Source organism: Plectropomus leopardus, chromosome 2 (genome assembly GCF_008729295.1).
Source record: "Plectropomus leopardus isolate mb chromosome 2, YSFRI_Pleo_2.0, whole genome shotgun sequence".
Taxonomy (NCBI): domain Eukaryota; kingdom Metazoa; phylum Chordata; class Actinopteri; order Perciformes; family Serranidae; genus Plectropomus; species Plectropomus leopardus.
This window is the reverse complement of record NC_056464.1, coordinates 16777691-16803554: the sequence shown is the minus strand read 5'-3', so window position 1 is coordinate 16803554 and position 25864 is coordinate 16777691. Positions and strand designations below refer to the sequence as shown.

The following is a 25864-nucleotide window of genomic DNA, read 5'->3' as shown; positions in this document are numbered from 1 at the left end:
TCTTTTAAACAAATTTAGATTTCAGTGTGAAATCACCAGAATACGAGGCAAGACCACCTAATTTCTGAGTCCAGCAGACCATATCAATTGTTGACTAGCAGATCCCAAATATTCTAGGGCTGAGTATGACAAGTACAAGCTGAGATTAAGTGGCATTCCTTTTTAGAAACAGCAGGAATTATAAATGGACACAACGGACAAATGAAGTTGTAGCAATGAGTGGTAATCCTCATAAAAAAAGAGGAAGTAAAAGAGGAGAATCCGAGACACTCTGAAGACACAAATTAGAACACAGAAATGTGGAAGTACGTCCTTGACGATGGCTTGCTTCTATCCCCCATTTTGCAAAATGTGCTGAAATTACTCAAGGTTTTTACACTTATTTGAGACATCAAAGTGTCTTGAATTCTTCTGTCTTTTAGTCCTCCCGTGTCTTTCTTCACCTGAACTGTTTTTGCCTTATGTAGCTCTTCTTCTTTGTTGTTTTTTCAATGATCAGAAAATGATGCTTCGTCCATCTCACGTCCGTGTTTTTTCTGACACAATGGGGAATATGCAGGAATAAAGGATGTCCACTGTTGAAAACGTTAAAATCGGAAAATACAGTGTTTTTTTTTTTTTTTTTAATTAATACACAGAACAGTATGTAGTCACGTCCATATTCATTCCCCGTCAGCTACGTAGCAAACTGCTGATAAAATGCCAGCTTGACCCTCTCAATGTGGTGGCACAGCTTGATGGCCGGTCCCAGCTTCAGGTCCATACACTCTTGCACTGTTGGGAGGTTCAGAAGCAGCAGTGCCTGTCCGTCTATCTCCTATAAAAACATACATCTATATTAGATGCAATTTCTTTTTTTTAAAGATTATATTTTGGGCTTTTTTGCCTTTATTTGGATAGGACAGCTTAAGCATGAAAGGGGGAGAGAGAGGGGATGACATTCAGCAAAGAACCGAGGCCGGGATTGAACCTGCAGCCGCTGCAGCGAGGACACAGCCTCTGTGAATGGGTCACCCACTCTACCAACTGAGCTACCGGGAACCCCTATTAGATGCAATTTCTAAAATTAGGTTTGGCTCGACTATCTATGGCTGGCAAAGTGATGTTTTACAATAGAAGTGTAAAATGCGCCTGTTGCAGTAAAGCAGACAGAGCTCTCATCCTGAATGGCCGTGAGTACTTCTTACCTGATCCAAGAAAATCCGTGCAAGAGGTGCACAGTCAGTGGTCCTGATGAAGCGCACCACATCAGTAACGCTCCACTCCAGTGGGCTGGTGTCCAAACACAACTTCTGAGGAGGCTCAATCTTTGAGCTCTATAAACACACAGTAATGGTGAGTCAGACAGAGACTCTAAGAGATCTCCCAGCTCAAGTGGAAAGACCCACAGTTTATGCTGAGGAGAATGGCTTTTAGACCTGAACATTTCATAAAAGAAACACTTTTTCAGTCTTGTTGATTTCTCCATAAGCTGTTTAGGTCATGGTGAGAGCATCATTCAAGATGTTATTTAGGTAGGCAGAAAAAGGCAGTAATATTTTATAGAAAAGACAGAGAGGTGGGACTGAGCGTGAAATTAATTTTGTATTAGCTGGAATATTTATTTTATACCTAGCGGTACATAATAGTACAGAGCTCCTATAGGGATATGGGGGAGAAAAAACATAGATATTTTTAAAAAAATAGATGGTGAAAAAAACATTTTGATGGTGGAAAAACAGTAAGTATTTCTAACCATCTATTTTTTTCCACCATCTATTTTTCTAACTCAATCTGTGTTGTTTTGAACTTATGAAGAAAACTTAGTTTTCTTGCATGCCTCTATTGTGAATGAATAGCAGCATAGAGCTGGATAAATGAGACTTTGATTATACTGCACGGGTTGTTTGAGAGTTTGTAAATGGATGTTTTGATATAGTTTTGCTTTTTTTTGAACGTGGCCCCCTATTCTATAATTCATCCAGAGTGGTTGGTATTTTTGGATTCTTCCTTCACAGTGAGGAAAAATAAGTTTTCCTTACAAGTTCAAGGTAACACAGGGTGAATAACTGATATCCGAATAGTTATTTTGTGGGTGAAGTATTCCTTTAAAGATAGTCTGGAAAGTAAACACTACTTAAAATGCATTTTAAAACTCTCGGGGAATTTCATTACCTTTGGTGAAGGAGGGTGGTTCTCATCATCAGAAAATGAGGGTGAGCGGGGTTTCCGGCGCCGGCGTGTGGGCCTGGGTGTTGCAGGCGGGGAAGGGGACGGCGTTGTGGGCTGAGACTTCCCCATCGATTGTTCAGAATCATCCTGGAGATCGTCCTGCAGCTCTGAGCCAGAGTCACTCAAGGAATCATCTTCATCCAGGTCTTCTTCCTCCCCACTGCCCTGTGAGCCAAAGACAAGGACAACAAACAGTCCATTAGCACAGATTCAAGTTTAGTGTGATGAAACTTATGCATCGTTGAATATAACGCTTAATCAAAAAAAATATGTGTTACCTGTGGAGACCCAGCAGGCGTGTTGTCCACTGAGGCAGAGGAGCGTCTTTTCTTGTGGACAAAGAGCTGCTTCCTCCTCTTCCTCCTCCTCCCTCTTCTCTTCACGCCACCCTCCAGGTTGGAGTGGCCCCCGGGTGGACGGCCAACTCGTTTACTCTTCTTCTTTCCATAGTAATAGGCTAGTGATAAGACAACAGACTTATTGTGAAATAGTGCATTTGACATGCCTGAAAATGTTTAATACATTATTGAGATAGATGGAAATAAATCAATCAAACAGATGAAGACTTGTGTATTTTAAATAAATGTATGCTTTGCACGAGGACAAAATAAATAATCTGTAAAAACATGTCTGTGGAGGATATGTCCTGTCTGGAGTGATATGAAAACAGAGACAAAAGAGAAAGTATAATCACTTGTGGGTTGCTTTCAAATTGCATCAGTTTCATAACCCCGACAGAGCAGCGCAGATTCAAATTAAACATATCAACAAATCTGTGATTCGATATAGTTCAGCAGAAGATGAAAGAGGCCAATTCTGACTCATATTTCCAGCAAACCATACATTCATTGCCTAGGAAGTTTTTTTTACAATTTCTAAATTGCAAATATAATCCCTCTGCATCACAGAAATTCTGTGTATTCATCAAGGGAGCATTTATGCACCTGCTGATCATTTCTATTCATGAGGAACACAAAGGAAAAGCATTATATGTTTCTTAAAAAGACAAAATTAATGAGCTTTGTGTTAAATTAGAGCAAGTCTGAATAATGTTTAAAATTAAGGTCAAAAAATGAAAAGCAAGTAGAGAGATTTCTAATACATTACAATCATAGCAATTAGAGGTTCGTCGTCTGCTTTGACAATAAAGCAGCCACCTCAGATCGTCTGATTAATAATTTGAAGTCTCAATAATCAGCAGTCTCTGGTTCTGTAAACCACCTACTGTATTTGGTCTTGGTGAGGACAGAACAATTCTCCGAGCAGCGCTCCAGAACCATACGAGGTCCAAACAGGTTTGGGCAGCACTCTAGCTTGATACAGGTTTTCCTGCAGAAGTCTGCGACACGGTCTGCAGTTCGGACTATTTCCACAGTGGCCCGGTAACTCTTTCCCTTGTACCTGACATCGTAAGAAAAGCAAGATTGAACAGTTGATGAACTGTGATAAATTGTTCATACTTCCATTACAGTGGGTTAAAATTTTTTTTAGCTTCCTTATCGGGACAACATTCAAAACCTTTAATCTTGGACACATCCCTGATAGATTAAGTAAAAATGATACCTATCCCATAAAGATTTTTCTGGCAGCAAGTAAAAAGGCCATTACAGAATACTGGCTTCAGAAAAACTACCCTGCTGTTGGCCTTTCTCTCAACTTTGTTTAACACTTGCATGTCCTAGAACAGATGATCAGTTTTTCTCCCAAAGAATTGGGATGAAAAACAAGTGTGGAAACATGGTGTGTTGATTGAGCCAATGAGACACGACCTCATACTTATTCTTTTTTTTCTATTTGCTCTGCTCTTTATCTTTTATTTTTAATGGTTCTAAAGAAAAGGTATATAAAAGTTGGATAAAAAAAAAGAGTTACATTCTCAAAAACACAATTAACAATTGTATCTAACTCTTCTCTCTCACTAAAGCTCCTATTATGTTAATGTTTGATATAACAAGGTTGCTACAACCAGAAAGGCTTCTCTTTAAAGTAACCCAGAAGCTCTCAGCTAAATCATTGCTTTAATAAAGTATCAGGAGCTTGAGCTGGGCTCTGGTGTGCAGATATTTATTTCCACTTGTGCATTCAAGTACACGTTTAATCCAGCATGCGTCCTAAAATAGGCCAGCTGTGAACACTCCTGTTATTCCTGCAGGTTTTCTACAGAGTGGAGAATTTTGAGTTGAGGATTAAATGGTGCTTCCCCTCACTTGGCTTTGAGTGTCTCTCCATGGCCTTGCCAGCGGCTCTCCTGGTCCAGCTGCAGCTCCCTCAGCACACGGCTGGGCTTGTACGCCGAGTTTATCAGCAGAGTCAATACCTGGATACAAGACATGCAGAGGATTGAAACACTTGCAGGTTATCTGCAGGTTGTAGAGTTATGTCTTTTATACTTTAAACGGTAGTAGGTATAGTATTTTAATGTCAGACAGTTACCATTCATTTTGAGACACAACTTGTATGACTTTTGATTGTCAGTGGATTATCAGCCCAACTGACTTTTATGCTGTGTGCGATTTTGTGAGCTAGAGGACATCAGACATCTCCAACATGATTTAATTTCTTGTGATTAAATATTTAAATGAATTTTGAACAATTATAAGTATATAGCCATGCTAGCAGCTCTGTGGCAAACCAGTGCTTTGAGCTAAATGCTTACTACAGCATGCTAACACGCTCACAACGGCAATGCTAACATGCTAATGTTTGACAGATATAATTTGTGTCATGTTCACTGTCTTAGTTTTGCGGGTTAGCATGCTAACATTTGGGAATTAGAACTAAACATTAAGTACAGTTGAGACAGATGAGATTTCCATTAGATCTGCAGCTATGAACCAAAGAATTGGAAAAATTAAAATTTTGACTTCACACTATATTTGACTAAGGGTTCCTTGAAGCTCACAATTCATCCTCTATGAGCAATGAATGTCTATATCAAACGTCATGACAATCAGCTCAATAGCGTCAGACCCAACAGCTGGCAATGCCATCTATGGTGTCACACCCCTAGCATGAAAAAAAACCCAAAGGTGAACATATCACAAAGAAACCACCCTGTTTATATTAAAAGGGACAGTTCACCCCAAAAATCCAACACAGCCTACATATTTTTCCTCACCTGTATTGCTATTTCTACTATCTGCTGCTAGCTCACCTCGCACCGCTGAGATAGCTAATGTGACAGCTCAGCCGAGGAGGACGTCATTAATGTTTTCATCTCGGTTGTCATGAGCACAAGCCTCTCATCTGTGAGTAGATGCACGCTTTCTTCTGTGCGGTGATATGGTTGTCAGGTGTACTTTGGCCATCTACTTCCATTATATTCGAGAGAAGTACAACATCTCTACGGCCAATATTTTCAACACTGGTAACTCACACCAAAACAATCTCGACTGATAAATAGCACTACTGGTAAGATAAGAAATATGTATTTTTTTATATTGGGGTCCCTAAAAGGACTCAGAGACAGTACATTTTTGTGTTACTCATACAGTAAACAGCTGGACCAGCACCCCTCACCTCTTTGAGCACGAGAACGCAGTTTCCTGGCCCAATGAACTGAGGAAGTTCTGCAATGCGTCCCTTGTTCAGGTAAGGCCCTGAGAAACAGCGGTGGTTGAAGTAGATCTTGGGACAGCAGTATTTCCCATTCCCCTGCCCTGTGCATGGACATGAAATGAGATACAAATGATAAAACAACCACAGTCTACAGAGATAGTCTGTAGGACAATGTCACAGTTTGAAATCCCTCAATGGGACCTGAGACATGATACCACTCACCCGTCTCTGACTGGTTGGCCATCTGCTGTTTGACCGCGTCAGGTGATGATGACTTGGGTGGAGTTCGGCTGTCAAGTGAGGAAAACTGAGTCAGATGTTGAAAGGCAATAGCAACTGATTTCATTTAAACCAATAAACCAGTCGACACCCCCACCCTCGTCTTATACTCACTGTTTTTCAGGCTGCACGACAGCAATCTTCCTCTCTTTTTCAACTGAAAAACAACAATAGACTAATGTGTCCCCAGTTCCACTATTACATTATGCCACTACTTTGGAGGTCAGAGTATAAAAACAGGCTGTGTTATGTTTGCTACAGCATCAGTAACAGTTTTGTTAAAGCAGATGTGTGAGGAGAATGAGACTACCCTCATGCTGTATACCTGAGGGTTTGATGGGGAAGATGAGTGGATAGCCGTTTGTCTCACACCAGCTGACAGGGAAGATGTCGAGGGAGTCCACATGAACTATCAGCTCTGGCATGGGCTGCTTTAGTCCTGTACAAACATCATACAGACACAGAGCTATTAGACAACCACGGACAGTGAGAAGACATAATAACATCACAGACAACATTCTTACCCTGACAGAGATGCCTAATTCAGCCAGAGCAACTGGAAGTGACATACTTAACTCCAGTGTTAAAAGAACAGTGATTTAAGCTATGATTACATTTGATCACATTTTATTAGTTGACATTTTTGAGTTCTGTTATTTTGTTGATGTTGATAACTACTGCTCATATATCTTTACACTACTTATTTTCTCATATTTTCTTTTATCTGTTGTCTTTCAATGTTCAATGTGTCAATGTTTGTGTGCAATTAAATGTGTTCTATAAATAAAATTGCCATTGATAAACAAATGGCACACTAATAAAAATTACTTTGGGGTTGTCTATGTACTTGTGTGCAAGTAGTGTTGTAGTACACACACACACACACACACCTTTTAATTGTGCACATATATATGCCTATACTTTATAATAAATGAAAATGTTGTATCTGCAGTGTGTTTACACCGATGTGTCCCATATTAAGCAAAGCACAAATGTCACATAATGTTTCAAATGATTTACTACTACTCGCAGGTTCATTTGTGATGAAACATCTTATAACATATGCAGTAAAAATGCTAATTTGACAACCCAATTTATAGAGACATGTCCACTTATGAAGCTTTCATTAAAAAAATAAAACACTTCTGCATAAATAGCACAGGCGCACCACTTGTCCCTGCCTGAGACTGTTTATGCAGAAGTGTTTTAAATAGTAAGGTTTTAGCAAAAGTGCATGTGCCTGGGAAGAAGTGAGCATACGACTGGATAAAAGAGATCTGGATTACACTGCACGAGTTGTAGAAGAGTTTGTAAAGGGTTGAGAGAAACAACACTTTCTTTTCAAATTCAGCTTTACATGGATGACTAATTGATAAATATATGATAATTAGAGGGGTGGATTATTCTTTAACCGTGTCTAAAGGCCCTGAAAAACCATAAATGTATTATTATTATACAGCTTCTTAACGTAACAGATGCAAGGGAGATGCCAATATCAATCAAATCCGTTCAAGTTTTTGAGAGCTACTCCTTACTATTTCCTTATCTCTTGACTTTTGGTAGTACCTTTTTAAAGAGTTTGTATGTGCTTGAAAAATAGCAGATTATTAGGTTGCTATGTCTGAAATGTAAAACAATTAACTTCTGCCTTTTTAACAGACTGCATAATGCAGCCATGATCTCGTGTATGAACTCATGTAAAATACTAAAATCTGTTTCTCACATTCCTGCATTTTCCATATAACATAATAAAGTAACCATTGAAATAGGGAGCCAGCAAATTCAGATTAGATCCACACAGACTAATGCTCTACACGTCATTTAAATGTTACGTCTGTGCTGTGGGACTGCACAGAATTTACACGTTAATTTTCTACTTCCATCCACTAAAATAAACACATTCTTTCAGTAGCCCCACTCACCTTCCAGGCTGAGCCAAATGTATTGACCTTTGACCCTGGTGACAGTTGCCACGTGAATGTTCTCGGGTGACAGCAGGTTGACAGCCTCCAGTTTCATGGCCTCTTTGAAGCTGTGGTCGCACTGCTCCTGACAGGTAAACAGAGAGGGGGAAAACTACATGTGAGAAGTGCTTCACAGCAAAGTGTTGTGTGACTATTGTCCATCATAAAAACCCAACAAACTCTCATCTGGTAAAAAGAAGAAAAAGCCTGAGTGAGACACCTGTTTACAACAACAAAGGTATCATCACTGGCATTCTATCATTCTATTATGCTGTCTGTCAAATGGGTAAAATAAAATTTCCTATACTCTGTCATACATGATGTTTATGTTAGGATAAAAACATCTCAGGCCGTGTTGAATAGCAGAATATGAAAGCTATTTCCTCCAAAGTGTAATGGTTACAATGCTGCAAACCAAGGTGACAATATGCTCACTGTAGAGTAGCATTGATCTGAGCAATGTTCAACCTCTGTTCACCAACCAGCTCATTGTGCATCAAACTCACACAGGTGACAAGCAGTTTACACAAGAAGTGGGCAAAAGATACATAATGTATAACACTTTGTAGGCTGCTACCGTACAATGCTTTCAGAGGAATATTGTCAATTTCAGTCTCAAGCTGAACCTGTACACAGTAAACAGCGGATTTGTTTCAATTAAAAAAGGGTTCTACAGTAGCCTAGATTGCCTCTTTGGATAACACAACCCAAGTAATGAAAAGGAGGTTTTTAGCTCTGAGTCTGTTGCGCAAAAATTAACTCACTGGGGGGCTTCCGCATCCTGTGTGAACCCGGTGTAAGTCTGCTGATCTGTTGGTGTGTCAGCACGCGAGTTGCTGGACATCAGACAACCGTTAACAGTGAACTTAACAGGGGTATAACAAAGGTTGACTTACTGTTGGGAAGCAATGTTGAGGAGCTGCCTCGGCCTCACACTGCTTCAGGTAATCTGCCCAGTCAAAGTCCGGACCTTGGTAACCTGTACACGATTAAATAAAGAAAGAAGGGAGAAAGAATGGACAAAGGAAACAAACAAAGACAGGGAGAGACAGGAAATAAAGCATGAGTAATCCAATCACTGCCATTCCTCCCTTTCTGATATCACTGATCGCTGATAAGGTGAGTGGTTATAGAAAAGAATGACATCTGACAGAGCAGACCTGGTGGAGGGCTGACAGTGAGTCCATTTTTGAGGCTCCACTGAGTAGGGAAGATTCCTGGACTGTCTCTGTGACACAGGAAGGACCTAACAGCACTCTCGGACTCCTCAATACCACAGAGGTCGTCCATCTTCACAAGGAAGTACTGCTCATTGAACACCTGAAGCAGAGAGGAGGTCATTTTAGGACACTTCTAGACATTCTGTAAATGTTTTTACCATTTGTTTTGTTTCACCTAGTCGCACTAATGACTTTGTAAAGCAGGGAGATATACTGGAGTGTGTGATTAATTAGCAAAACTCAAAAGGAAATAGCTCCAACCATGTCTGTGGTCTTTGAAGACTCTGGGGTGATCATTAGCATCTTAGCTACAGCCTTAACTAACCAAACAGAGTGTGGTAATGAAGACAAAAATCATAAACAATTACAGCCAATAAACAGCAAACAGGAAAAAAACATTGCAGCACAGGAGAGACAGATTTGATAGGAAAGTCTGTTACCTTGGTGACAGTGGCAGGCCTGATGGAAATAGGAGCAGCAGGGTCAACAGCCTCCAGTTTCATTCCTTCCTTGAAACAATGAGCAGCGATGGCAGGCTGATCCTGAGAAAAACAAAATTTTCAAAAGCTCAGCTCTTCGTTTCAGCGTCCACTCCAGAGGAAAACATCACAACTCTTAGCTCAACGCATACTAATAAAATCTTAATGAGCAGATACGCAATAAAGAAGTGATATGTTTGTGCCAATGAGAGGAAATAAGAGCACAGTTGGCAGTACCTTACTGAACTCTGCAGTCAGAGCTTCATCCTGAGGCAGGTCACTGATCCTCTGCCTCACCTCCTCCCACTCTCCCTCTGTCCGCAGCGGCAACAAGTCTGCAAACAAATACACACAAATCAGCTGCTGAGGAGCTAAACCTGACCTCCTGATGACTGGGGTACGTATTGTTTATCTAAAATATATTTAATGAAAAGGTGAGACCTACTTCGAATTGAGTTTTACACTGCACGCTTCTTCTTTAAAGGTAAACTATGCAGGATTGTCGGTTACTGTTTGTAAACACTCGCCATCAAAAGTGAAAGTACAAGCCAACCCCAGATTCACTCTCGACTGACGTTTCGCCTCACTACATTTGTGTTCTTTAGGTGCTGTATCTCTTGGATCCCTGCTACTTACTGTCTGGCACCTGGTCGCTACATTTTTATAAAGCTCCAACCTCACCTGCGTGTTGTTATCAGCTGGGGGCTACACATCTATAAAGGTCCCGAACACAGAAAATAAGAAGAAAATATGAAAATACAGGCTCTGCAGATAAATACACCACCGCACACTTCTAATGGGTCATGAGTGATGACTTCAAAAGGATTACTTCTGTATTAGTCTATACTTTTTTTTGTTCTGGATTTCCAATTAGGTCACCCACAATAATTATACAAGCAAATAAAAAAAGAAAAACAGTGTTGTCCTCCAAAATTTTGCAACCCCAGAACACATTAACTTCTTACTACACTGCACTACAGTGGGTTCCAGACGGCCTTATAAACAAGATGATATTCTGAATTCATTAGGCTGAACTTCGGTTGTTGCATTTAACTACATACAAAAAAGCATTTTATCCTCCATATTCTTCAGTTAAACAATAAAATACACGTAAAACAAAATGCTATAATTACTTTAACACTATTTTTTTTTTTCAAAAACAGTTTAATCCACCACTTCTGCTCACTACATTCTGCTGTTAATTTGCAAATGCAGCATATCCAGGTATAACCCCTTGGTATGAAACACACACATTTGCAATTTTAGCAATAAGCGCCTGGCATTAAATACCAATAATGCTTTAACTGTAGTGGTAGCAGAAGGTAGAGCAGCTGTGTCAGGAGAGAGATGAAGCCTCCGGTGCTTTTTCCATCTTGCATATTAACAAACTTTATTCACTTGAAGAGCATTAGCAGATCGTGTTCCCAAAAACAAAGATCTATTTAATCCTGCATGAAAAATAAATTTCAAGGTCTACTGATACCATCACACTTTGAATATTGGTTCCTTGTTTTTCAACGCTACACACTCGTGAAAGTGTTACAAAAAAGTTAATAAAACTCACATAATGTGACAAATGAAGAAAACTGATTCGTAATACAACATTAGCTCTGACAGAGTGATTCCAAATGACACAGTGAGATAGGAAATCACTGGATTGCATTATTTCATTAGACGTGCATCCAGTCAATGATTGCCATGTGAATTCTACTTGTGTCCTTCCATCAAAAACTATTACTTATACCTACTTTGGCAGTAAACCTCAAGATCAAGAAATCTTTTTCCCTTTATTTTCTTTTGTTTGTAAGTTTTAAAAAAATCTGACCCGTGTCAGTGGCACTGACCTGAGGGAGGCCTGAGGGTGCAGCCGTGCTCTTTGGCCCAGCCGGGTGGGTGAAGGCGTGGGTGGAGGTAAAAGAGCCAGAGGGTTGCGGGCGTGTCTGGAAGGCCCTCTGTGCCTACCAGGCGCAGCTTCAGCCTTCCCCCGACATTCTCCTCCACCTCAGCAGCCCAGGCAATCCCCTGGTCAACACTGTCCTGGAGCTCCACGTAGCAGCCCGCGCACAGGAGCTCCACTGGGTCTCTACCACGCTGAGGCTGTGGGGTGGTGGTGAGAGGTGGTAAAAGAGGAGCTTACAGCACACACACTTACACAAACACATACGAACACACGCCTAGGCAAGGCGAGGAATTTGTAATGGTGGAGAACGCACTGCATGACTAAGTGGCAGAACTGAAGCACAGTCACTGAAAGCTAAATAATGGCTCTAAAGAATTTCACAGACTGTTCCTGCAGCAGCACAACCCTTGTGCTGTAAACAAAAGCTCACAGCCTTTTTTTTTTGGAAAACCTGGGACATCAAGCAGGGAAACATGTCAAGACTTCATAACAGCTAAACAGACTTATTTAGTTCACATTTATTCTGTCGGACATTTTGAGTGTCAAGGTTTTTTTGCCATGTCTTGCGAATTCAAAACGGGCAAACCGAACAAACCAAGTGCTTGGAGATTTAAATTTACACTATAAAGGAGCAAACAACAGTAAAAGAAAATGTAACAGTTATACAGTTGACAGTTGTGTGTGTGTGTGTGTGTGTGTGTGTGTGTGTGTGTGTGAAGACTGCAGAGGCATGATTCTGATCACCTGAGGGTATAAACTGTCAACTTGGTGTTTTTAGAGGCATTTGTCTTTTATTAATTTATTTATGTTTACTGATGCTTGCACTTTACTGTTTGCACTTGATAGGTTTCTATTCTATTCTATTCCTGTTCTATAAAGTCAGATGGATTCCCACCACTTGTAGAATAAAGGGGACACTCAGGACAACCTCAACAGTCATATATACTGCGAAATGTGATTTTATAGTGGTTAGATTAATCTGATCAGTACTGATAGAGGAAATTGTTCCTGGCACAGAGAGACTTGAGAGAATGACGAAAGCTGATGCCACACCCTGAGTGTGAGGAGTTTGTAAAAAGGACAGCTTCTCTGTTCCCTGACTTACCAATTCCAGCAGGTTGGCAGGCACGCTGCAATCCTCAGCCAGGGCCTTTTCCAGCAGAGCCTCCCAGTCCTGGTGCTTCTCACGCACACCTGAAGCAGATCATACAGTGATGAGTTTAATATCAAAACAAGCGGGTGTGCTCAGGATCACTCATACACTCCTCTGGCTGGTCACCCTGAGTCACAGCATCAGCCATAAATTAAAGATCAAATATGGGAATTCAGTCAAAGATAACAGATTATTACATCTGATAGGTGTTTTTCATCATACTGTACCAACTTCATCTTTGTAATCTAATTATTTTCATGCAGCTACCACAAATTGAATAGTCAAATTTAATATTTCAGTTATAAAATAAATCAAATATTTGTTTCACCAGGTTAGCATTTCTAGGCAATAAGAGTGCTAATTATTTTGAATTAATTAAAGATAATCAGAGGGAAAGTGTTAAATTGCTTTAGCACCATGCCAATTTTTCTGACAAAACTATTTCTCCTGAAGCTAGAATATCAGAGGTGTAATACAACTTGGGAGGATGTGGCAGCACTGCGTCAGTAGAACAGAAATATTCATTCCTCCCTGCTATGCTGAACAAAAGTGCGCTTACTTATTTGGGTTACAGTTTTAAACAGCAGTTCGACAGCATACGTACACAAACGTGTGCTCTCTCCACTGCTCACCTGTCCCCAAATCACTGAGGAATGTAACTTTTCACATCTGAAGCTTCTACTGAGGTTTTCGAATGAAGCTTTGAATGTCTGTCACCATATTTCATTACATCAACACCCTAAGAAAAAAAAGGTCCTGAAACAGAATACTCAGTTTGAATGAAGTGAATCCTAGAATTAAGTGCGTTGGTGTTTTTTATTTTGTCTTTTTTTTAATAGACTTTCATTAAGGAATACATTTAATTCATGGTGCTGTTATATCACTGCTACACCCTGCATTAATACAGTTGCATACCTCCCTTTGTGTTTTTTTTTTTTTTTACCCCAGTGAAAGTGTTGTTTTTCAAGGCTGACCACCAAAATGTATGGATCGAACAAAATTCCATCCATCCTCGATCAATAAATTTGGACTTTTAGACTTTACAACCCTCTGGCGTTACTGGAAATATTTAGATCACACGAGTCAGTAACAATCCTACGCAGCCACCACTGAAATCTAGTTCTACAAATAGTATAACACCAATAATATTAGTGAAGCTTAATCTCTATCTGCAGCTGTGCAGAAATGCTTTGTTTAACCTGAATAAATGGAAGGAAAACAAAAACAAAACAAAACAAAAAAAGCTGCACAGCATTCAAATGCTGATTTAAAATTCATATGGCAACATTATGAATGAAGCTTCAAACTATTTGGTACAACCCAACTAAAGTTACACTACAGATGTATGAAATTAACGTCTGCAATTTATCATCGAAAGTAACTGAGTTTCACTTACAAAATAAAATGATTACTATCTGTCACCAGACCAACTTTTCATGGCTGTTTCTTTAAATAAGATCATTTAGCTCTCCAGGAAAGACAGACACCATGCAACTTTTTAAGCATCTACAGGCGGATCCCTCACCCTCAGGGGCCCTCATTGTCTTCCCATGCTGGCGGCTCCAGCCCATCGGGTGGAGGTCTGCGGTCATGATGTCACACCAGAAGTCTGCACGCCGGTCATCCTGGTATCCCTCGTAGCGTAGCAGCAGCAGCTGGCCACATGTGGTGATGATGTTGGCCACCCAGTAAGGGCTGTCGGCCTCTGAGCGCACACACACCTCCAGCTTCATGCCTGGAGTCAGTCCTGTCTGTAGGCCCTGGTCCACCTGACAGAACAGAGATACATGTTACATGTACAAGAAAATTAACTAAAAATTAGTAAATAAATAAATTAATCAACCAAATTAATCAAAAAAGGAAATGTCCCGGAAAAGGTGCTTTAAAATCATACGAATATTGTTACATAATTTTAAATATGTAGCTATGGTAATTATAAATATAGTTTTTCCTTGCTTTTTTTTTCCTTTTTCCCTTGGCATTTTCCTTTTAGCTTTTTTTAAAAAGTAATTTTCAAAATCTACAAATTTCTAGCAATATGTGGAATATTTCTTGCCAAGTTGTTTATTGCCTTTTCCTCCAATTTGCTTAGGGTTCAAAGTTTTAAATACTTGTGAAAAGCAACTAAGAGCAGCACAAGAAAAGTGATGTCGCTCAAGGTTTCACAGGGTTAAATTGACTGGTACATGAATTTGTCTTCTGCAGCTTGTTATACAGAAAAGTATTTACAAAAGTGCACAAAGAAAATACTATTTTTAATTTACTGGCCTTCTAAAGTTAAATCTGACTGCAAGCATGCAGATAAGTGTCTCGTGTTAAACATGTTATTTATAGAAGCTTTGTTACTAATGGTGATGCCACATTGACTTCTGTGTTAATGCTGTTGATTACTTTATGATTGGTTGCTTCTACGGCTTTTTCTAGGGCTTTATTCGCCGACACATGCCACAAATTTGAGTCATACTTTCAGATTTAAACTAGCAGTTTCTCAAAACTTAGTAAGAGCTTGACACAGATGTTAAGTAATTGTTTTAAAATAGCTGGCACAAGCTTGTCCTGTGATGTGTGTTATCTGTGAAGGTTGTCATCACCCACATGTTTGAAGGCGTGATGTGGCACGGACACGGCTCCAGTCTCCTCCAGGTAGTCATCCCAGTTAAAGTCAGACGCATCTTGAGCAGAGTCTCTGTCTGGAACACGTACACAACACATTTCTCTTTACCAACCCGCCCTCCAAAATATTATCTCACTCATTTCACGCAGCTGTTCACAGAGTAGTTCTTACCAGACTCCGGCGACTCCTGACTCATGCTGCTGCCCCCTCAAGGCTGAGACAAGGAGCTCTACGGAGGAGCAGATGAGGAGGATTATTATCCAGCGAGAGTAAATGAACGCGCACCGGTCCAAAACTCTGGTGACACAGAGAAGAAAGGATAGACATGCAGCTATTGCAGTAATCTGTAGCACACTATGGAGTGCCTCATCAAATCACTGTCCGTAGATCTCAACGTCCCTAAATAATCTCTGCAATCACTTCTGTTTGCAGCAACTATAGGATTAATGACATGAGTGATGCAGCTGGCTTGTAACAGCCCGCTCAGCAGTTCGCGAGCCAAACTGGTTTAGCTGAAGTTACACAAAAGAGCTGGAAAGGGAGACTATCATATGCAAACTCCACCACCTAAGACACATGACATCTATCAGTTTATAATGTGTCAGCTGATAGCTACAGATAATACCAATATTGTTGCACAAGTTTGTTCATTAGGATGAACCATATTTCGTGGGGGTCTCGTCATACATGCAAAAAGAAATGAATCACTAGAGACGAAACAGACATTACAGTAATGAAAAGACAAAAACAAACAAACCAAAAAAACAAAACAATAATCAACAATTCTGAAGGAAGAGTAAATGAGCACAACCACTTGATGGCCACAGAGAGGCCGTAAACACATGCTTGCCCGGAAAAAATATAATAGACAAATAGAAATATACACACAGAATATACAGATTTAAGACTTTTCAAGACATTTTAATGCAACTCCGAAAGAACAACATTGCAAGATGAAGGCACAGCAAAGTTTTTTGGCCAGTGGCGATTTTGTGTTTCTCACTCTGCATGTTGGATTCCACTCACTTAATTCCTTTTGTGAGTTTGAGAAACTTTTTGCTGAGAAGTGCGCTGAGCCTTAAATGCACTGCCTTGTAGCGAGTTCAGTCGAGCCGCTAAATCTTGCTTAAATGAGCAGTTCATTTTATCCAGGCTACAGTGACAGCTAACTAGCAGACAGTGACCTCTCTACACTGAGCATCTTGACCAGAAATACAACATTAGTGTTGTTGGCTCCACTATCCTGATCTGCGTGACATTAATCCTGGGGCAATCAGTAAATCATTAAGACAGAAAATTGACTCACAACATCACACCTCCCACATCTTAGCATTTTAAGTGCATTAAATGCCAATAGGCATTTTGAAATATATTTCAATATGAAATACCTATTATTGGTTGTAATTCAAATAAACTGACATTTAAATAAATATAAAAGCAACCACGACCTGAACGAGCAAGCAGAGCAACCTGCAACATTAGGTCAAGTCACGAAAGGCATAATTTAATAGCCATAATTTACAAACCCTGTTTCAAGGCTAAGATGGTTCTGGTCTCCATCAATACAAAATAGGAGAAGTGGTGAATAAAATCACAAAATACATCCTGCACATTTGCCATTCATTTGGGTGGCACAGACTACCACCTAAGTAACACACCAGATGGTACGTGAACGCCGGGAAATATATTATACTAATCTTATCCTCTACTTGTGAAACGCATTTGGGCTTATTTGTTTAAAGCCGTGTACCTTTTCCTGCCCCTGTGTGAAGCTTTCAAACGGCCCCCTGACATGAATGTGGACACACGCATCAAGCTTTGACACATCAAACTGACCCGCACCGTTGTGAAAAGCAGATGGAAATAAGTTGATACAACAAGAGAGATGGCATGAATGAGAAAGGAGGGAGTGCTGGGCGTGACGACAGTGGAGAGAGCGGTGTATGGGATGCTGAGGGTAGCTGCTCTGTCACGGCAGCTCCATTCAGCCGGCCTGTCAGGCCCGTCTTTGTCATGTCTGACGTCTCTATTAAAACCAGGGCCGCCATCAGAAACCACCCCCTCCTGGTGAGCGGACTGCCACCGCGACCCCCGTGCTCCACCAGGATCAGCGCCACCTTTCACCCGCGACCTTGCCCCAGACTCCCTCTGTCTTTCTCCCCCCTCCGACAAACACACCAGAGGGCTTATTGTCCCGGGGGGTCACACTCCTGACACAAGAGTGGAAAAAAAAGAGCAGTAGAGACAGGAGTAGAAATACAGCCCTAAAGTTAAGAAGCTGTATGCTAACACCTGATGTTGAGCTTATGTATATTTGATAATTTACGAGCTCGTGGTGGAATTATCAGCTGATTTTGTTTATATTTCTGATACATCGACCTAGAAACTCCTGGGAAATTTGATTTCATGGCTATGTTTGTGAATGTTTCTGTTACAAGTAAAATATGATGAAACTCTGTCATTCTCAGAGGATGAAATAGTGTATATACACACACTCTAAGAGGGATATTGATTGCAACACTTCTGAGAACTATCATTTGAAATGTACAAAGACAGGCTTTCAGTATCTGCTTTTACTGGTCTGCCTGAGCTGTATGTTTCTGCAGCACTTAACTTCGCACAACAGCACGGCCTCAGCACACAGGAAGAAAAGCAACTTCCCCTTTTTCATATAACGCAAGTGGTCTGTGTGGACGGCAGCAAGCAGCAGTCTGCCTGAATCGTTGTGCACCACCCGAGACTCTGACTGAACCTGAGAGGGAAAGGGCCAAATGTGCGCACACCCACGCTAACACGCACAATAACAAGCACTCGCAGACAACTGAGATCCACAGTACATCCTCTTACCAAGTACTTACTGAATCATATTCTCATCAGCACTTAGCATGCGATTGAGCATTTCTAAACAAGCCTTCCTGAACCTCCGAGGTGGAAAAAATGCAACCGGACAAAATAACGAGTGGTTAGCTTCTGCAGCAAATAAAATTCAATAAAAAAAGAAAGAAACAAGCTGCTGAAACATTTCCCAAACACTTTTCAATGGCATCTGCAGACCACCAGTATGACATTATCAGCAGTAATGTAGCAGAAAATCAGCATGTCCTCCTGTTGGTGACCATATTCCAACATAACCAAAAGGTATTTTCAGAAGAGAACTTATTTTTCTTGATTACAATTTGCTTTGATTTTTTTTTAACAATGGCGCGTGTAATGAATTTGTTTAACTGAAACACTTAAATGTTCATTTCAACCCAAGTTCAAATGGTTGAGTCATGCAATTAATTTTGGTTTTGTGGTGCCTGTTTTTGACATATCAGTGTCTGAAATTTCTGCTTTCACCCACGTACAGCAGAGGGGATTGAAACTGTGTTTGTGGTTCTCAAATAATTGAAAAGTTACATTTATAAATTCAACAGCAACATTTCTTTGTCATGGGCGGATTATAAGACAAAGGGCCCCTTGGCATACATATGCAAAAGGCCCCACCGCGTCTCCTACACAGGAGCAAAACACTCAGACTTTGTAATGGCTCTGCCTTTTTGAGTTGTTTTTTGTTTCTTTGTAGTCATTTTGAGTCTCTCATAGGGGTGCAACGGTATAAGATTTTCACTGCATGACAACAACCTACGAAAATACCACGGTTTTACAACACTACAGTATTTGAGTTATCACTTAAAATATTTTTTGGGTTGAACAAACACTTATTTATAATTAAAACTTTTTGAAAAAAAATGAAGTATTTGTAAAAGACAGTTGAGCAGGAAACTAGATGCGCATGCACAGGTGAGATTGTCTGTTCAGTGGCATTTTTTAAAAACTGCAGATAAGCAAATTCACACAGTATGATAACCGTTAATTTTCATAAAAGTGTTCGGTATCACAGTATATTGCAGAAACCCTGGTCTCTTTGTAGCTGTTTTGTCCCTTTTAGTAGTATTTTCTGTCTCTGCAGTTCCTCTGCATTTCTTTGTGGGCATTTTGAGTCTCTTTCTGTTCAGTAAATGTTATTTTGAGTGACTCTGTTTTTAAGCCTCCTGTGGACAGGTGTGAATGAGCATTTCGCTACAGACACTACACACGGCGCATCTGTTTTTTGTGCAAAACTGTACAATTCTAATGCAACTGTGATGTCCACATCAAATTGACTTAACTAAACTACTGCTTCTGCCCAGCAGGCCCGTTTAGTAGGTACTGCATCCATGCTTCTTCCAGAAACTCTGCTCACAAAAGTCTTTATCAATCAACTCTGTTATCAGTTTTCACAGGAAATATTTCTTATGTAGAAATTAGTTTCAATGGAAACTGATTACAGTGAAGTCTGTGGATTATCTTGTTTAGCATTCAATGCTGAGCACCACAAAAAAAAATTAAACTCACCTCTGTTATTTTGGGGTGAGGACAGACATCTCATGGACTTATGTCTTAAGTAGGGTTCCAGCAATGTACCAGTTTCAAGGTTTACCATGCAATGAGAGCTGACAGCTCTCCTGTGCATCTCCTTCACTGCCTCATTTTACATACTTCAGGGTTCCCACACATTTTCATCGACAAAATTTCAAAACTTTTCCATGACTCTTCAAGACCCATAAAAACATTGGGGGGTTTTTTGCCCCACTTATCATACCCACATATCAAACTCTATTCACACGTCATTTTAGCTAGCTGGTATTTATGAAGTGAGAGACAAAACATGGGGGAAAAACATGGAGAAATGAAGTGACGGTAAATGCAACATCAGACGTTGATGCTTTTTAGAGCTATGTTATGGTGACAGCTACAGAAAATACATTTTCCAATTTTTAACATCACGTGGAAAGTTATCCACAGAAGATTACAGCAACAATTTCATTATGCTCAGCAATGACTTTTCCAGGCCTGGAAAATGGGATTGTGATTTTGCACGACTTTTTCAGGTTTTCCATGACATGGGAACCCTGAATTAAAAAATGGTCTCAAACTTTAATTACAATAAAGTGCTTGTTCAACCACAAATAACTTCTGTTTTCATTCCTTTAAGGCTAATTGTAACTGATAACAGTAATACCAATTGTGTACCATATATCCTGATATCATGACACCGTAATATTTTCTAAAATGGTTATCGTATCACAAAAATCTCACTCTTTTTTAAAACCTCAGGGAGCTACTTTTGTTTCATTTGATTTTATTTTGAAAAAAGTTGCTGGGAACTTGCTGCATATGATGCTATAGGCATTTAAACAAAGTTTTATGTTGGAGTTTGTTATATTTCAAATTCTAAATATTGACAGAAAGATTTTTGGAAATCCACATTGGTTCCAAATATCGGTTATCGGTCTCATGAACTTTTAATAATTGGTACCGGTATTAACCCTGAAAAACCAATATTGGTCGACTCCTAGTCAAGAGCACTACAGGCACTTAAGTCTTTTTGTAATTCAGGTAAAATTATACTTTAAAAAGGCTTTTAAATAACGTTAAAGTAGGTTTACACTCAGTGCCACTCCTGATAATAGTTAGAACCAAACTACTGTGCAGCCCAGAGGAGGTTCTGGTTCCTGTGTTGACCTGCCAAGGCTTTTTATATAACTTTAAACACCCCAAACGTCATTAATAAGGATATTATGTTTGACAACAAAGGGCTTTTTTTTCTGAAGACCAAGCTCTATGAGCTGGCCTGCTCAGTAGATGCCCTCAATTTTTGTCAACTGACCGACCTGCTGTAACTTCAGAACAAACAGGGTGCTGAAATACAAAAAAACCCCCACATTTCCTCCACACAGCAACACACATAAATAACAAGGCGGTTTCATTCAGTTGCAGTCATCGTAGCCATTGCATAGCGGCACGTCAACCGGAGCAGCGCTGCCAGCGGATCACTCAAGTTGCACAATGGGGAAGTTAAGCGCCAGAAGAAAAATAAGATTGCTATAAGTCAACGTGGAATATGACAACAAAATGACAACCTCCTGACTGAGCATCCTCCTGTTCATCAGCTGTTAGGAGCAGACCAATGCGAACAGCGTTTAGATCCAAAATGACTTTATTTAGCTGTTTGGTGAGACAGATCGGCTGAGGTCGTGCAACCTTCATTATGTAATGCTTCGGCATTATAAATATACTGAGTTGGGCTATTCAAGGACAAATCACTGGAAATTTCCACACAATCCTTGAACTGAAACTAGCTTAAGATTGCACTGCTTGCACGGACTAACCGCAGCATTCAGAAACAGAGATGGGCCATTAACGCAATGGCTTTGCAGAGAGAGACTACAGCGCCGACGGTCTAACTTTCACACTGAGGGGAACATGGCAAATACCGACTGGGAGAATTATCAAATTGCTGTCTTGTGAGTAAACACGCGGTCCTGAATGTGCAACGACCGTGTGGGACTCACTGAACACATGGTAAAATCGCCTGTGTCCGAGTCAAGTTACTGAACGTCACGGCTTGAGCAATAAGAGCAGGCTGACGAGCAATAAGGGCGCTTACACTCGACCGAACCCGACTCATCTTTTTGAGAGACGGGAAAAAAGACGAATGCGCCACCACAATACAAAACACCGCTGGCAATTTGTAACTAACAACACACAGTATGTGAATATTTAGTCGCAAAATTCGCCCCTTACCGTTAAGTAGTTTTTCCAAGTCGGTTTTTAGATGCCGTTCCTCTCCGCCTGCTCGCTCACAGCAACGTTAAGTTAACGTGAAGAAACACCGAGAGCACCGGTTAGACGTTTCACAATAAAACCGTCACCAGCGCGGAAGTTCCAACCGTCTCCTAAGCAACGGCTGTTTTATTTCTCAAACTCTCTTTTTTATTAAAGTTTTTAAAACAGTAGCTACATTCAGTGGTAAGTACAAAAAGATTATAATGAAAATAATGCGAGAAGTAGGTAAAAAACAAGCAGACAAAAATAAATTAAATACACATGTATGATATACACGTATGAACAAACACAGGGGTTACCTACATTGTTATATAAAAAGCTGTAACATTTGCATGCAAAAATCAGTTTTGGTTAATTTTATTATATATTTTTTAATTTTGATGTCGTTTCAAGAAGGGGTCGACAGATTATCGGCCTGGCCGATTATCGCCGATATTTGGCATTTTAACAGTTAGGGTATCTGCTGGCCTATTGGGGTTTTATTTTATTGATGGCTGATAAAAATTAATTAATTAGAAAGTGCAAAGAAAGTGTCAGCATATGGGGGACTTTTACTTTGTAAAACCCTAGGGAGAATTTTTGATTTCTTTTCTTTTTTTTAATTTAAATTTTTACTTGACTTTAAAGGGAAAAGTATTTAATGTTAAAAGTTTCGGTTTTGCTATCACATTTGCTTAAGGCATTTTAAAAAGTTTTGTTTGGAATTTAATATATATCAAATTCTTAATATTAACAGAAATATTTTCATTTTTGTTATAAATGCATATCGGTTCCAAAGGTTGTCAGCCTAATTAACTACTAATAGTTGGCAGGCTATCGGAATTGGCCCTGAAAACCAATATCGGCTGACCCCTAGTTATAAGATATACACGCCTGCTTTGAGGTGGGGTCCAAGGATACAGATGACCCCTACCCAAGGCCAAGGAGGGCCCATGAAAGGGTATATGATTACCATTTAATGGGTCAAGTACAACAATTAATTTACTGACTCATATCACTGACAATGTGACTGTTTATATTAAAAAAAAGAAAAAGTTTTAATTGAAACACCTTTTAACTTGTCATCTGATACCCCAAGCCTGCATTTACTAGGTACTAGTTGTACTACGTACTAGTTGTCATATCTTATAATACTTTGTTTTCTTCAGTGTCTGATTTTACTTGTCTTTTTTTTTGGCCTAGGACACATTTGACCTCTGCTTTTCAGAATTACAGTATATCCAAAATACATGAGAATATATGATTTATAGGATTGTTTTCACAGGACGTATATCACATGTTATCTTATCTGTATAAAATTAGGCCTCATTACATACTGTTCATGCTTGGACAAATTAGGATTTTTGAATTTTGGTAACAAATCAGGTTCTTTGAGTGAAATGTTTTTGCCAAAATGTCTAGTCCAGATGATTGCCACATGAACACACTGAAAAAATAGGTTCTGTCATGTTTCTACCATATTGTTACAGAAGGTGGATTTGTCAGAAATATCAGAAATGTATCTATAAATAACAGAATTTACTGGATAGTATCTATGTATAATTTTAAAAATCAACTCTTTGATTTTCTTGGGCAGCACATATTTGCAAGGAAGAGTAAATGCAGTATTAAATGCCTCACCATAAGGACTCTGGTATGTCCATTCATATTTAACAGGTGCTGAGGTATAAGCCTAAAGGAATCTCTAATGAAAGTATTATTATATTTTTTTACCCGGTCTTTTTATGTCTAGGATTAAATCGCGAGACTTCCGGTCTCGCTCTAGCAGCGTCTCGCCAGCTTGACGCAGTTCTCGTTCACGACCTCATTCCAATATGGCACAAATGGCCACTGCGCATGTTCTGCCGCCTATATGCCTCTGAGCCCGGCTACATCACACTGACTTCCATCTTCACACACACACAATAAAATATTACACTACAGGAATCAAGACCAAAATCTGTCAAAACGCACAAAAGAAAAAAAGAAAGCACAATGCTTTCCGATTGCTTTAATTCTTACAAAAACGCGAGGGTTAACCTGATCAATCGTTAAGGTTTTTTTTAATCCCCAGCGGAGTCAACACTTTGTTAATGGTTGAGCTGGAATTAATTGCACATATAATCGACCCACTTTCGATGAGTGGAGTGTTTTTTGCCATGGAAAAGCTATTCGTTCTGTCATAAATTCTTCTATTGAAGGTGACCTCGAGTTGCTTATTTCCCCTTCAATATGATATTTGTTAAGTAAATTAAAAAAAACAAAATGCGCAATACAATTCGGCAAGGACAACTACTTTTCTTTTTAACAATAAATAACAATAACGCCCTGTCATAATGACTGGATAAAATTCAATATGTCATTGCTGGTACGGTACTTCAGTTGCACAAGGATATCAAGTCGGGCTTTTTTTGAGGAGAGGGCGGGAGAAACTGCTGGAAATATGCATTGACACTGAGTGTAATGCTCACAGTGCCTCTGTTTTCTATCACAACTGTGATTTCTTAACATATAAGCGTGTTTCTCGCTTAGGAAAGCGTTTCTACAAGCCAGAGAGATCCTGAACAGGTTTTGCCGCTCACTTGGACCGTACATATGCTGCTGCCTCAGATAATCCTCCACAATAGACCAACCCTTCCGATGCCTGTTATAACAAAAGAAAAAAATGCATGCGTTGAGGTGGAAACAGTAGGCTACAATAAATGTGGGCTACAGAAAAGCGATCAGATCCTGCCTGAACAGTCGAAACAATCAGAGAGCGGTGAATAAACCAAAAGGGGGGCAGGCATTTACTTAATCAGTCTTTTTTTTAAAGTGTGAGGTGCTCGTGCTGTCACTATATATGCTTAACCCAACATAACCCTGCACGACTAATATATGGACATTTGATTATTTTTTTTAGAGAAACAAACATAGGCCTGTTCAGTATTTCGTTTTTTAAATCATGTTTTTTAATCTGGGGTTATTTTATTTTTTTAAGGGTCCACAACTTTAATGCTGCATCAATAAGGCTGTTTGCATAAGGGAAAATGTCTCAACAACTTGATCAGGTTTTGTCACTCAGTGTAGGCGTCTGTTATTGTCTTGTTCGTTATTTTTTCCACTATTTACATCCTACAGTAAGCAGGGGATTACTGCGGGGGACAGAGGACGGAGACAGGTCATAAACCGTGCGCACTGCAGGAATGCCTGTCTCCTTGCCATTCATCCACACGCGGAGATGCAATTATATCACCTGACCGCTAGATGGCTGTAAAGCCCGACAGGTCTTTCTCCCATAGTGACAAAATCCCTGTGGTGATAGGACATGTTTTGATGCCCTTACAGAGGACTTCACATTTTCTGAGGTGAGGTACTGCAGAAGCTATGCTGGTGTCCAATACAGGTACTATAATTTATAAAGCAGCAAAAAAAAAAAAAAAAGGACACCCCACCATAGCAGGAGGAATGTAGTGATTAGAGCTGGATTTTCTATGGTATGCCAGATTTACAATAGGACTTTTGTCTCCAGGTCTCAAAGAAATTAATTAAAAATGGTATCAAGCAACTTACATGGATTTAAGAGTTTACAATGTATTTATTCATAATCAGATGTAAAAGACGAGGAGAGTAAAAAAGTACACCCATAAATCACAGGCAGGTCCATGTAATGTACATAATAATCTTCCATATATATTCCATACACTATTGTTTTCATTTTAAAATTCCTACATTCAAGCAACACGAAACATTTCAAAGACCCAATTCTTACAGTAAAATGCCTATCCCTCCCACATAAAATAACACATCCTTCAACACATATAGATGTACAGGTACAGTACCATACCATTGCTGCAACTCTTTTCAAAAGTTTGAT

General features: G+C 39.7%; 1 protein-coding gene across 2 annotated transcripts; it reads right to left on the bottom strand.

Moving 5' to 3' along the window:
• Positions 1-423: 423 nt before the first annotated feature.
• sfmbt1 (Scm like with four mbt domains 1) lies at positions 424-22064 on the bottom strand. Of its 2 annotated transcripts, none has more exons than XM_042502718.1 (21): positions 21988-22064; positions 15550-15607; positions 15360-15454; positions 14290-14533; positions 12717-12805; positions 11556-11808; positions 9949-10046; positions 9673-9774; positions 9173-9332; positions 8909-8991; positions 7971-8097; positions 6374-6487; positions 6163-6205; positions 5992-6059; positions 5731-5870; positions 4419-4528; positions 3437-3612; positions 2490-2668; positions 2155-2376; positions 1188-1316; positions 424-817 (listed from the first exon to the last, which is right to left on the bottom strand). In XM_042502718.1, exons 2-21 carry the CDS (start codon positions 15572-15574, stop codon positions 677-679), a joined length of 2598 nt encoding a protein of 865 aa, XP_042358652.1. In that variant the 5' UTR covers positions 15575-15607; positions 21988-22064; the 3' UTR covers positions 424-676. The 2 variants fall into 2 exon arrangements, with proteins under 2 accessions (XP_042358652.1, XP_042358660.1); XM_042502726.1 differs by having other exon boundaries at positions 15550-15675; positions 21988-22055.
• Between the last annotated feature and the right edge of the window lie 3800 nt (positions 22065-25864).